The following is a 14968-nucleotide window of genomic DNA, read 5'->3' as shown; positions in this document are numbered from 1 at the left end:
TCAAGAATCTTTACGATGCTTTCAAAGAAAAACTGTGTTGCAACAACAACATAAAATCCTTAACAAACAGCATCCGCCTTGGTATCATCACCTCATCAGTCAGACAGTGTTTACCACGCAGATACTAATGTAATGGAACTAAGAGAATAATCTTGGATAAACAGAGATTTGGTTCGCGTCTTATCACTCTGACTGACAAGAAACACTGCCATGTTATTTTCAAAGGTTGAAAACTTTTCAGAGCAACTTTTCTTATGCATTTTAATACACAGTATTCAAAATACAAGTCATATCTACTACACTCTACATTTGGTTGGGAGGCGAATAGTGTAACAACAACAAGAATAATTGGTGGAAATGACACTAGTAGATTTCAGCTGTTCAGGTGGTCCGAGCGATGATGTGTGATACATGAGGAAAATGCTTAAAATAGTGACCCAGATAAAGACATTTCCCACTGGAAAAGCAATTGAGGGTCATTTTGATTTTGTCTCGATTGCAATTGTTGAGTTAAATGTTCCCCACAGGAATGAAAAATCACTATATCTTTTTATTTGAATTGTTTCTCCTAGAGAACAACAGAATAAAATAGAGAGCAAATGAGGACTCTTGCTTCTTAATATGAACTCAAACCTTCTCATTTTTTAAATACCAAATTATCCGAGTTGCTATCTGCATTAATAATTCCAACTCTCTTTTTCAGGACTTCTTCATGCAGCACTGTAGCTGTGGAGCAGCTAGCTTGGCCTTCCAAGAGCTCAAGAGACACTTTCGCAGTGACCACTACAGCCTGACGGCATCAAGCGGCACACTGTCTGACCTCAGCACAATCCCTGAGGTCACGCGCACCCCCCTCAGGGCAGCCACAAGAGGTCATTGCGCAAACACACCTGGAGTCACACACTTAGTGCTGAGATGAAATCTGTGTTTACACTGGCTTGGGCCCCTATTGAAAAAAAAACCTACTGTTTGTAAGGCATGGAGCAGGCTTATCTATGCCTAATAGTAATCTGATAAGGGAATGAATTTTATAAGCACATAATTAAACTAAAAAATGAATTCAAGTTCAAGACAAACTTTGAATGTTGGTTTTAAAAAAAGCCATGCCTGAAAGTTGAATTCTTTTTTCAAGTTTGAAGATTATATGAGAATATATAAATAGACAGACAAAACAATCAATAGATGGATTGACAGATAAACAGATTAACCCCTTTCTGTCTGTGTTGCACGTAGACATGTTTTTCCTGGTTTCTTTTCTTCATCTCATGTTCCATCAGGTGGGTGGGCAACCAAACATTAGTCTCTGGAGAAATGGGAAATAAATAACTCTGCTATAAGGCGGAATTTCTGGAATTCCATATAGAGAGAAGAAACATATCTCAGGGATTTTGGTGGGCAGTGTACAGCGTGTATACAAACCACACCCATCAGAGAGTCTAGAGTTTAGTCATGGATAACACATTTATAATAGTTTATGAACACACCTCATAGTGTGTTTTGATGATAATAAAATGGCATCTTTTATTTTTGGACAGATGGGGATGACATGGGCTGCCAACCTGCTCTTCCTCTTTGGAGGAGGGGTCTGAATCGAAGGAGCTACACAGAGGGAGAGGCCAAGTACCTGAGTGACAGTGCAGAGGTCCTCTCCGCTCCTCACAGACAGGTGGGTCAATCAAATATCAACACACACTGACTCAATCCGGCAAACACTCAGAGGAAGCAGAATTACAGCCAATGTTTGGTCAAGCCTCTCTGTCTCACACATCACAATACATTTACTCATCACATTATTCTAAATGCTAGAAGCTGACTCAAAAGAAAATAAAAAATGAAGCTGTCAGGAATGGAAGAAAAGCCTGTTAAAACTGTTAGTCAGATTATTAGGTTACGATTATGATTATTCAGCTGGCAAAATATTCCACTCGACAAAGAAACTCTAAACTTTGCATAAATTCTAATAATCATATAGTCATCCGTTTTTTTCGGATGAGACGTTAAACCGTGGTCCTGACTCTCTGTGGTCATTAAAAATCCCAGGATGTCCTTCGAAAAAGAGTAGGGGTGTAAGTAACCCTTCATCCTGGCCAAAATTACCCATTGGCCTTTGACCATCATGGCCTCCTAACAATCCCCATACACTGACTGGCTTCATCACTCTTTCACCTCTCCACTGCACACTGATGGTGGATGAGCAGATACCCCCTTCTATGAAAAGCACTTTGAGTTTCCAGAAAAGCGCTATATAAATTTAAGGAATTATTATTAATTATTATTATAGGAACACACTTTATTTTAAGACTCAATTCTCGCTATTAAATAAAAGAAACATTATGACTTTTGCAATTATGACAAAAAATTTACAAGAAACAATTATTTAAATGTAAAGGCATCAAATGTTAAGTGTTATGTAAGGAATTGAGTGAATGTCAATGTTATGGCTTTTCACTGAAAAACTGCACAATTAACAGTATTTTACTGTCAAATTAAATGCAATAAGACATTTACTGTATAAGGGAATTTACTTTAACATTTACATTTACTCATTTTGCTTTCATGCAAAGCAACTTACACATGAGGTTGAGGTTCATAAAAATAAATTAAACTAACCAATTATTATACGGTAGTATTCTTACACGTTAAAAATTACAATCATTTTTACAGTGTAACTTTGTGTATCGCAGTTGAGTGAGAACTATACATGGGGAAGGGTGAAGGAACTGGTGAAGAAGACCAAACTGAGGAACCAGAGCCGGCTGGGACTGTCTCCATGCTCCCTGAAGAGATCCTGTCCACAGCTTTACCGGTACTCCATCCAGCTTTTCATAATCATTCAGAAGTTTTAGATCATTAGCACTCAAAACAACACTCAGATTTAATCTCCCTCTGAAGGCTCATTGAATGTTTTATTATTATTCTTTTTTAATAGAATATTTATTTATTTCTAAAAGTCGAGTTTCGATATTAAAAATGAATCAGAAAGGAACATTTTTAAAGCTTTAGCACTCCGCCCTGAAGTCGTGTGGTTCCAATGGGAGCACATACAGTAAATTCTGGGAAGCCGTATCATAAACACAAGTACTACTAATGGCTCTGCTCTTTTGATGTTATGACTCACTATGTGTCCATGTGATGCAAGATAAGACTCTCATCACAACCGCACGCTGTAACGCTAAACTGCTGGGCGTCCTAATCTGGCCTGTACGCTGCCTCCTCTTAAATACCTCAGTACTGGGCTCATGTGGTAGTCAGTGACTAGCACCACCTTGTATGAATGAGTGGAGAGCAGGACACTGATTAGCTATTGGATCTCATTCAGTCTAGTATTGTTTTAGTATTAAAAAAAAAATACTATTAAAGTATTTATTTATATTTTGGAAAATCTTATTTAATATATATTTTTATTAGTGCTGTCAAACGATTAATCGTGATTAATTGCATACAAAATAAAAAATTTTAATTGTATAATATATGTGTGTGTTCTGTGTATATTTATTACGTATATATACTGTATTGTATCTATCTATCTATCTATCTATCTATCTATCTATCTATCTATCTATCTATCTATCTATCTATCTATATATACACACACACACACACACACACACACACACACACACACACACACACACACACACACACAAATAAACATTTATATTCCTATAATTTATATTATAAATAAAGATAATTAATATATAAACATAACATTTTTTCTGAAATATGAGCATGCATGTTTGTGTATTTATATATACATAATACAGCACACATAAATATATTACGTTAACAAAAGCTTGGATGATTTTGGATGCGATTAATCACGATTAATCGTTTGACGGCAAAAAAAATATATTTTAAATTTTAGTAAATTTGTTGTGTTCTTTTGACATTTTTATAAGCCCCAAAATTAGTTTAAAAAGAACTAACAATAAACAATACGGTCACACTTCATTTTAAGGTCTAATTCTTGCTATTAACAGACCATTAACTATGACTTTTGCCTAAAAAAAAATCCTAATTTTCTGCTTATTAATAGTTAATAAGGTAGTTGTTAAATTTATGTATAGGGTAGGATTATGGATAAAGAATATGGTCATGCAGAACATGTGCTTTATAAGTACTCATAAACAGCCAATATGTTAATAAAAGGCATGCTAATAATTAGAATTGATCTTTATACTGAAGTGTTATCAACAATTCTGCAGCATTTATTAATCTAATGTTAATGTTAATCTCATCATTTAGTAATACATTTTTAAGCCCAAACATTGTATGGTAGCATTAGTTAACGCAAATTAGCCTTTATTGTAAAGTGTTGCCAATTTATTTTTATATTTAAATTTTACTTTAAAACATTTTACTACTTCAACTTATTTTATTTAATTGGCAAGGAACATTTTGTAATTCACTTGGCTTATTCATTTTCATGTTTAAGGTTTTCTAATTATTATTTTTTGTTTATTTAACTAACAAAATAAATTTTTGTTTTAGTTAATAGCAATTCTGACTCACTAACGTATCATGGGTTTTGTGGACATGTTAATAAATCAGTTTATACTGTGACGCTGTTCGGTTCTTTATTCTGATTGGTTGAAAAGGCTAGAGACTAGTTCCAGGTTTGATGAGTGAATTGCAACATCGCCTCCACATTCTTTCTGAACTAATAACAGACACTTCATCTGTGAATTGCATTTTAGGGACATAGCCTTGAAAAATGTATTTTCTTTCAATAAAAAACAACAACTTGATCCTCAACCTATTCCACTAGTGAGCTACGTTCCCACACACATGTTGGCACAGACTCAGATGAATAGTTGAGGGCTGCAGTGTCAGGTCGGAGGTATGCTGGTGGGAGTAGGCGAATTCCCCGTGTATTTCACTCATTAGATGAGATATGGGAGCTATGCTGAATGCACTCTCCTCCCGAGAGCAGATATATTTTCTGAGAAATATATCCATACGGACCAGTGACCACATGAATACACAGACTTTATGAAACAGATTTGCTTCGTGTCTCTGTTTTCTCATACCGTAATAATCAGTGTGTTGCGTAAGTGCAGTGCAATTTGAAAAATCAGGTCAGATTGTCTTCCATTAGTTCAGACGAACTTAATGGCGCATTAAAAATTCTCATTGGTGCTATCTGGAAAAGGATTATGTAATAGATGTTTGAAATATTTTAAAGTAATGTCCCAGTGTTTAGCATGATATGGAAAGCATGCTTCAAATACACACCTAACATACACAATGAATTTGTTCACTGGTACTAAGATTGCTAAAACGGTGTCTGTCTTCCTCACAGCCCAGATGTGATGTCAGCAGAACGTCCCAGGACAAACAGAAACTCCATGATCGCTATGGGACATCAGAAATTGGACTATCTGTGGCCACAGTAGTATTACTCAGGTAGGCTGAAAAATACATTCTCTGCCAATTCCTACAACAATAACTATGGAAATTAAGATCAAAATCTGACACCAAGACTTATATTTTAGTGTTGGGTGTAATATTTTATTAAGTAATTAATTGCTTTAAATTCAATAATTGTCCTTGAAAAAGAGATTGCTCCACAGTTACTATTGATGCAATTGCAAATTGTTTAAAACAATTTCCATATAAACCAACAGTGGATCTAACATCAAAAATTAACATGTTAATATATATATATATATATATATATATATATATATATATATATATAACCTTCTCCCTTTAAATCAGCGATCTCAAACTCAATTTCTGAAGGGCCACAGCTCTTAGCTCCAACCAGATCCATCTCACATCTGCTTGGAAGTTTCTAGTGATCCTGAAGACCTTGATTAGGTGTGTTTGATTAGGGTTGGAACTAAACTGTGCAGAGCTGTGGCCCTCCAGGAATTGAGTTTGATCCCACTGCTTTAATTATTTCAATCAGTTCAGTTTTACATTATTTATTTGAAAAAAAAAAAATAATAACTGTTTCATATTTATCCTTGTATTGTTCAAGTGGTTGAGGTTGATATGGGAATTAGAAGTAATGCATATCATAGAGCGTAATTAGTACAGTATAATTGCATTTTTTAAGATACAATTAGTAGCTAGCGATTAATTGCTCATTAGAACTTGCTTAACACTGCTAATAACTGCTTACTAGTTGAGTAAATTAAAATAAAAATGCATCCTTTAGTCACTTTATGTAAGATGCATAAATACCAGCAGCAAATTTAGAGCAAAGAACCTCAGTGACATCAAGTATTGCATTAAAAAACTGCAGAAGTATGATTTTAATGTCAATTATCTCAAATGTTTAAGTTACCAAAGGAACCTAAAGATCCAAGATGGTTGATAAAGATCCAAGAAGTGCTATTTAAACACCATTAATCGTTGAGCCAGATTTCATAACTTTTTACCGTAGGGTTATATATGGGCTGTCATTGACTCCCATGCAAGAAGAAAAAGAGGTCAGAACTGAAACATTATAAAACAGAAACAACAAAGCGTTCAGTGCTTTGTCCCCAATGATGTCCATGGTTTGTGTTTCAGGTCAGTTGTTGTTTTAGCACTGTTTGGACACTACGGCTCTATCTCTCGGCAGTGTTGTTTCAGTACAGCTGATATCATGCACACAGTGAATGAGCAGCATGTTAACTCTCAGCTTTTGTTTTCTCATCAGACATTGAGCAGATGGCTTGCGATGGGGCAGCTTTTCCAAAAAACAAAGGACAAAGTGGTAGTTTTTGCCATTTGCAGATGGTTTTCCAGATTGAGTAACAAGATGGGAGAGAAATGCACAAGAAAACAATGAATAGGATTGGAGTGATGATAGAAAAGAGTTGGTATAATGTGTATATATAATACCAAGAGAGATGCTTATATGTTGATTAAAGTGTTAAGTTGACCTGTTGATGGAGCTTGTTTTGTGTGACATGGCATTTCTGTAAATGTCATTAATTCAGATGAAGCACTCATTAGATTAGTCAGCTAATGAGGTACTGTTAAAGACAATATAAACATGGAAATGATTTACAGAATGTGAACAGACAAAGGGAATTACAGAAAATACTTATGTATAGTCTAATGTAAATTTCTTGCAGGACAATTTATCAGATGCTGTCCTAATTGTAAAATACTTGAAATACATCCACGATAACAAATGTTGAACATGCATGCTTTATCTTTTTATAGATCATTTTGTACCACTATTATAATAATTGCCATGTGTAAGTGTGTATACAGATATATAACAAATATGCATGTATGTATCCATGATGCATGGATCATATGTGAAGATGAGAGTGGATAAGAGACGTTCCCACGTCTGAAATGCTCTATCTACAGACATATATCGCTGTGATGATGGGGCTTATGATAACACGTAAATGACTTCTGGCAGGTCTGTACGAAGCTCGCCTCTCTGATGTTATATAATGTGTGACTTTCCGTCTCTTTAAAACTTAAGCATGCCCAGAGTGTGAACCTGAAATATCATCCTTAAATATGAATTGAAATGGGCTTCCTGCCAAATATAAGTTCAAAGACATAAAGCAGAATAAAATGCTGTATAAAATGGTCATGAAACTTTACTAGAGTTTACCTCAGGGAGAAAACGTAAATAAAAGATGTATGAATTGACCCCTTTAAATTAATAAAGTGTATTAAAACACAACCTCCGTATAATACTGTCTTTTGATGTACACTTGACTTATTTCATACTGTACTGTTTAACTGTGATTAACTGGGTGTTTAACTGAGCTGAAGTATGGCAGTGTGTTTGTTTTTTGTCTATTAGGGACAGAAGACAAGACCAAGAGATTTTGTACTTATCTTGTGCTGTAGTGTACCAAATGGATGGAATAATTCAATATGCATATTGCATTGTTATTCAAATGTGTTTTTTTAATAAATATGATCTTTCTAAATAACCTCAGATAGTGTAAAAGTTTCTTTCATGAAAGATTTGTTTCAATAGCACTTAAAAAGATACCTTATTCTTCTGTCAGAGACTCTTAAGGGAGGATGAATGGGAGGGCAAAATAATATTTCATGTTCTCTTGCAAAAACATTTGAGTTCCTTTCTCTGATAAACCCATAGAAACTGCATTCTCTCACTGAATATTTGCACTCACTTGCAGAGTTTATACAGATTTCTACCACAAAAGTTTTGCTAATGAATGAAAGTTTCCTGGAGGAAACTCAAAAGTACTGAATTTTTCCTTCAGTCTCAGTGCTACCTATAGGAGCACTGCAGACTCTGAAATAAAAAAGGTGAGATTTTGTTATATTCATGTCAAGATACAATTCACAGATGATAAAAATGGAGATTGACTTACAGCAAAGTGTAATTGAAACTTTCAGTGTATAAAAGTTAATATTTAGTCTGCAGTGACTAAAGGATCAGGTGAGAAAACATGAATCCAGGTCATGAAATTATTGGGAGTTAACAGAATGAGAGCAAATATAAGCATTACTCTCAGAATGAAGTATCTCCGTTTTCTCTCACTTAACACAGAGTTCAAGAAGTTGCTGCACAAACAGAACAGTTTTAAATAAACACTTTAAATGTGACAGTAAACCACACATGTACAGTAGACAATAAATGTAAATTTATAGCATATGTGGTACTAGAGTCACAGACTCATAGCACCAAACTCATAAAATGTATTATAAAAGCTAAATGCTTGAGAATCAAGCTGTTTTTCCACATGGCAATGTTGAGTACAGTACACTAAAATTAGTGCCTCCCTCTGGTAGAAAACGGTAATGAATGAGCAAGGGCATTTTACTAATGCCACATGCTTTCATAACCCATAGTTCTTAAAGGGATAGTCACCCAAAAATGAAATTCTGTCAATAATTACTCGCCCTCATGTCATTGCAAACTTGATGTCACATGGACTATTTTAACAATGTCCTTGCTTACTAATTTCTGGACCTTGAACATGGTATTGCATTGCTATCTAAAGCTAAAGAGTCAGAAAGCTCTCGGATTTCATCAAAAATATCTTCATTTGTGTTCCAAAGATGAACGAAAGTCTTATTGGTTTGGAATGACATGATGAGTAATTAATGACAGAAATTTCATTTTTGGTTGAACTATCCTTTTAATTTCCAACCAGGACTAGAAGAAGTTACAATGACAATAGTATGATAGCAAAATTAATTGAATTATTGACAGAAGTAGAGCAAAATGAGTGAACTGATGGCTCTCATAAATGTGAACACATGAAACCCTGAGAAATATGAACTCATGTTGTACCCTCAGAGGTTCGGGAGGGCCCGGTGTAGCTACACACATTCCAGCAACTCCAACACAATGGAGTCATAAAATATGTCATACAGGCCCACCCTCTACACCTACAGAGACAGAAACAGACCAATGACGCTGTGAATATATATAGTGGGATGTGCTCCCGGGAATGATGATTTACAGGAACACATACTTCTGTTCCAGTAAGGCAACACCAGTGTAGTATTTGTTCATTTATGTGTGTGTGTGTGTGTGTGTGTGTGTGTGTATTTCTTTTATACAGTGTACACTGAAAATATGTTCATTTTAAATTTAATATTAAATATCAAAAAACATGATTTAAAATGGACCTAAATGTAAACCCCTTGAAATTAACAAAGTTCACTTTTAAAAAGTGTATTTTTAGTGACTCAAGAAACAGTCATGAAAGTGTACTTTAAGTACTCCAATAGTAAGTCCAACAGTTTAATGTGAGACACAACTACAGGAGATGGACTTTTTATGGCTAGAATTGATGGTTTATAGTTAAAATGCCTCAAACAAACATGCAGCTTTTTGATACACAAGACATTAATTGATGGACTGGAATGGATTACTTGTGGATTATTGTGATGTTTTTATTATCTGTTTGGACTCTTATTCTGACGGCACCCATTCACTGCAGAGAGGATCCATTGGTGAGCAAGTTATGTGATACTTTTATTTTACTTTTTTTTTTTCATTTGGAAAATTTCATTTTGGAATAAACTATTGCTTTAATACTATATTAAATCTAGTTTTATATGTGTACTTTTAAGATTTGAAGTACACTACAAGTGCACGTACAATCAGACTTACTTCTCTCTGATGCATGTGTGTTATGCAAAGTTTTGTATTTGTAACTATTTCTATTACACAAAGCACTCTGCAGTTATCTTAAAGGTTACATATCACAAAAATCTGACATAACCGACTGTTTTTGTATCTAATGTGTGTTTTTGACCATTTAAAGAATTTCCAGATTCATCCCTATGTACTGTACATGTCATCTTACGGAAAATTAAGTAAAAAATTGCATATGAAAGAAATGTGAAGTCTACCACTTAAATTTGTCAAGCTCATAAGGGACTTAAGAGACTTATAAAGTTTTTGATTGAATGTGATGGCACCATGAGACCAGCTGTCCTTATTTTTATTGCACTGTTCTCCCCGTCTGTGTAATACATAAATGTGCATTTATTACACACAGTACAACCAGATGACTGGCTTTTAAACTGTTTCCGGTTTGAACATAAGGCTGAACACCGCTACTGAGAGTTTCTGACATTTTCAGTGCGTGAGATTGTCCTGTTTTGTTTTGCCAGCTTTGCTTGAAGCTCTGCGCTCTTCTGAAAAAGGATAAACACAAAAACAGCACGTTTTGGCTCATACCCAAAAAGTGGTCATTTTTACCAGCTATAAAAAAAAATTATCTGTTGGGTATTTTGAGCTAAAACTTCACATACACACTCTTGTAAAAAGGGGCATAATAGGTCACCTTTAACCAAATTAAGACATGAAAGAGAACTTCATTTAGTACTCACATGCTGTGTAACAGTCCTTTGTCATTTAAAGAGAAATGCACGAAAACGGTGTGTTTACGCTTTCACTCAAAATAGACTTTTTCAAAATGATATAATAAAACGGGGTATTTTGAGCTGAAACTTCACAGACACGTTATTTCTAAATGTCAAATGCTAAAAAGTTCTTTATAACAACATCATTTCCAGATTTAGATCTAGTGTGTTGAAGGAGGTGGATGTTTGCCCATGCAGGGCACACGGCAGAGTTCAGCAGGCTTATTTTTCATATCTGTCCTGAGTATCATTTCCTCCTGTGCAGGAGTTTGTGATTCGCTCATTAAGCAGGACCGAGTCATACTGTGATTAATACACTACTGGATGGCAGAATCTTAGAAAGAGGACATACTTGATGCATCTGTTATGACAACAGCTCACCCGGCCTCTTGGCATTTTCTCAAGGATGGCTGGCCAGTTGGATGAGTTCCCCACAAATGTCACAAGCATCTCCCACTTCAGGCCATCACTGTACTAAAACACACACACACACACACACACACTGGCTGAGAACCAGAGGCAGGCTGCTTTGGCTTTTCACAGAAAGAGCAGTTAAGGTTTTTCTCTAGCAGTCAGTCTCTCTGGCATACAGGGAATGAGTTTAACTCCTGAACAAATCCTCATTATGTAATGGGTCATTTATATGATACATTTATTTGTCTGGATAAGCTGTATTTATTAAGAAAATAAATATTATGAAATTCAGTGCAATTTAAATAGTAGGCCTAAGCCAAACATATTGTCATTGCAAGGTTAGCTTGGGTTTTCAAAGGTCGAACCCCGAGAACTTCGAGATATTCATAATTCAAAAACCGGTTCACAAACCGGCCTCAATTATTTGTTCACTGACCTTATTCTGAAGTTCAGCTCGTATCACTGACTCGTTGCAGTAGTTAAGATTATCGGTGAATGACCACTTCTCACACAAAAGTGCTGATTTGATTTGAATTGGTTTCAGTATAATAGAAGAAAGCGAACTCACACTCTTCATTTTTTTCTTATGTGGTCCAGTTTAGAAAGAAAACCATACATATATATCATGCATAATATCTCTAAAGGTAAAATACTCAGTCAGGATAAATATTTATGTCAACATGCTCTGTGTCGCCACCCTGTGGTGCATCAGCCACATTATCATGTGTCTTTTTTTTTTTATTGCTCAATAACAAAAGAACAATGTCAAGGAATTACAAAAGATACATATAATAAAACAAAACAAGGATTATAAGAAAGAAAGAAAAAAAAGATGACAAGACAAAGAGACGCAAGAATACATACATTACCGCAACTGATACAATGACATAAAAACCTTAATATACAGGGAAAGCTTTTAAATACATGTGTTTTCTTTAAACATTTCTTCATGATATTTTATAAATCTTAGGGATTTTTTGTTGTTTATATAACTAAGAGATTTAAGAAGTGATATTAATTCATTTTTAAAATGGGGATATGATGGAATTTTATTTGCAAACTTTTGTTTATGAATAAAGAATTTGCCATATAAAATAAAGAAATTAACGATATACTCTAGGGGTCTATTTTTATCATTAATATAATAAAATATAATGTCTTTTAAACTGAAAGAATAAGTAACATTGGCAGAATCAAAAATATATGAGCCAAGATCAGACCAAAATTGCTTGGATATAGGGCAATCATAAAACAAATGTGCAAATGTTTCTTCTGATTGCTTACAAAAATCACATGAACTGTCAATGTCCAGATATTTAGAAATATTAAAGTTTACAGGATATATTTTATGTAAAATTTTTAAATGGTTTTCTTTAGCTTTATTGGAAATACAGTATTTTCCAGGTAAAAGCCAGGCCCTTTTCCAATCTATATCTTCTACAAAAGATCTCCAATAGAACTTTCCTCTTGGCGAAAACTTTTTCTTGAATTGAAAGATTTGGCGTACATGTCTATTGGTACATTTTTTTGTCTAAAAAATAAATTCCATCCAAGAAACAAAGTAGATTGTATTGTAATTGTTCTCCTTGGATTATATAGGGCGTGGCTTTTAACAAGATGAATTAACCCAGGTGAGATTGCTTTAACTACTGTATTAACTATACTGTATGTACTCTTTTGGAGGAATTGGGAAATTGTGGCAAGTCATAAATTGCAGTAAGTAAAAATAAGTAAAAAGGTTACCTGAGTTATCAAATAAAGAGAGAATACCGTTAATATCATTTTGCAACCACCTGGGGAAAAATAAGGATTTATTTCTAACAGTGATATCACTGTTATTTCATAACAGTGTTTTATGAGGTGAAAAATTATGGACATAACACAGTTTCCAAGCAAGAAGACATTGCTGATGAAATTTGGACAAGGGAATAGGTATCTTAGAAGGTAAATGGTTGCATTTTAAAAGAAAAGAAAAGGCTACCAATTTTTTCTAATATTTGGTTGGGGATAAAGTACCAAATCGATCTAGGATTGGCAAGACATCTTTTGAGCCAATTTATTTGAAACACATTTATCATATCAGAAAAATCTAAAAAACAACAACACCTACTTCCGCTCTAGAATTGGAGAGCACCTCTTTTTTTAATTTATGAGATTTCTTTTTCCAAATGAAATCTAAAAAAATATTATTGACTTCTTTGGCAATTTTGTTATCAACAAATAAAGATAAAGAAGGATATACAAAATAAGAAAGACCTTCGGCCTTTGATAGGAGCACTCTGCCATATAACGACAGGTCCTGCTGTAACCAGCTATTAAGAATATTTTTTTAATTAAATTATCCTAGCAGAAAAATTTAAGTGTTATCTTGCCATAAGATTTTTAGCAATATAAATACCTAGGTATTTCACTGTGGGCTTAACAGGAATATTTTCTATTGAGTCATGAATCAAATCATGGATGGGCATAATCTCACATTTTGAAATGTTTAAATTTAAACCATGAAGCACAAGAAAACTGGTTAATTAAATCTAAATCACATATTTTCCATCTTTTAAGAACAACGTGGTGTCGTCTGCCAACTGTGAAATTTTAATTTCCCTCCCAAAAACAGAGATTCCTTTCAATTCTTGATTCTGTATTGTGTTTCAGATATAATAGAATTCAAATTAAATTTTAATCTATTTGCATAAACCGAAGTCAAAATTTTATAATCTACAGTAAGAAGCGTAATCGGGCGCCAATTGTCAATAAAAAGAGTGTCTTTATTGGGTTTAGGGATGAGGGAAATAATCCCTTGTTTCATAGTTACTGTCATCTCACTGTGAGTGATGCATTCTTTGTACATATTAAGTAAAGGGTATTTAATAATATCCCAAAAATGAGTGTAAAACATTATCATGTGTCGTGAGTTTACGTTTTTTTTACGTCACCTGCCACTGCAATCATCCAATAGGAAAAATCAACTGCAGTAGCCACCGTTCAACCTGAAGAGGGCAGCACTCAGACGTTTTTACACCATATATTGTAGAACACTCTATACTCAAATGTCAAAAAAGTCTCGAATCAATGAACAGCACTAATAAAGCCCCATTCTTACAGATCATTAACTAAAAAAAAATTGGTTTAGTTACTCTTTAAGAAAGCAAAGTTTTGCTTTATATGCTCAAAAAAAAAAAAAGATAAAAATGAAAACTCTTAAACTTTGACCACAAGTGTGGGACTTTCCTTTTCTTTCTTGATTTTCAAACTTAAATTTTAGGGATGATATTTGATCCGGTCACATTTGTGTGAGATTAATCCATTTAACGGAATGAACAAATATTTTAAGTTGAGACAATTATGTTTTCTTGCTTTCCTGTCTCAGTTCGGCTCTGTGTTTGAGATGAACATACCATCTGTTGAAACGTCGGCAGATGCAGCTCCTCTTAAAAGTACACGCTACAGAACGTGTTCGCTTGTGGAGGACAAGCATAAAGTGCCTATACACAAATTCTTAGTATATTAAATCCTATAAGTCATTTATCTGCCTGATGTTTATTAACTAATTGTTTTGCAAGCTACTAGAAACCTGTGCTTGTGATTGCAGATTTTCCCCAGTAGAGGACCTTGTTGTTTCACTCATTAGTGAATCTCAGAAATATCTAGAATCTGATACAAAATCCTGAATAAATTGACTATGAAAAGTAGGCTGCAACAGAAAAATAAATAATATACATATGTTCCACAATAA

At 34.2% G+C, this 14968-nt stretch overlaps 1 protein-coding gene and 1 long non-coding RNA gene across 3 annotated transcripts in view; one reads left to right on the top strand and one right to left on the bottom strand.

The window, feature by feature from the left end:
• si:ch211-250c4.3 (uncharacterized protein LOC100535981 homolog) overlaps positions 1 to 7901 on the top strand; it is a 30392-nt gene extending 22491 nt beyond the window's left edge. The window contains exons 4-8 of the mRNA XM_059566697.1: positions 704 to 872; positions 1536 to 1666; positions 2685 to 2806; positions 5303 to 5406; positions 6653 to 7901. Of these exons, the coding sequence (XP_059422680.1) occupies positions 704 to 872; positions 1536 to 1666; positions 2685 to 2806; positions 5303 to 5396 (516 nt within the window). The 3' untranslated portion in view covers positions 5397 to 5406; positions 6653 to 7901. The remainder of the gene's footprint in view (positions 1 to 703; positions 873 to 1535; positions 1667 to 2684; positions 2807 to 5302; positions 5407 to 6652) is intronic.
• Positions 7902 to 10342: 2441 nt separating this feature from the next.
• On the bottom strand, positions 10343 to 11952 carry LOC132156606 (uncharacterized). Of its 2 annotated transcripts, none has more exons than XR_009437477.1 (3): positions 11672 to 11952; positions 11174 to 11295; positions 10343 to 10593 (listed from the first exon to the last, which is right to left on the bottom strand). It is a non-coding gene; the product is annotated as an uncharacterized LOC132156606 (long non-coding RNA). The 2 variants fall into 2 exon arrangements; XR_009437478.1 differs by having other exon boundaries at positions 11804 to 11952.
• Positions 11953 to 14968: the final 3016 nt, after the last annotated feature.

This window comes from Carassius carassius, chromosome 14 (genome assembly GCF_963082965.1).
Source record: "Carassius carassius chromosome 14, fCarCar2.1, whole genome shotgun sequence".
In the NCBI taxonomy this organism is placed as follows: domain Eukaryota; kingdom Metazoa; phylum Chordata; class Actinopteri; order Cypriniformes; family Cyprinidae; genus Carassius; species Carassius carassius.
This window is presented reverse-complemented; position numbering and strand designations above follow the sequence as displayed.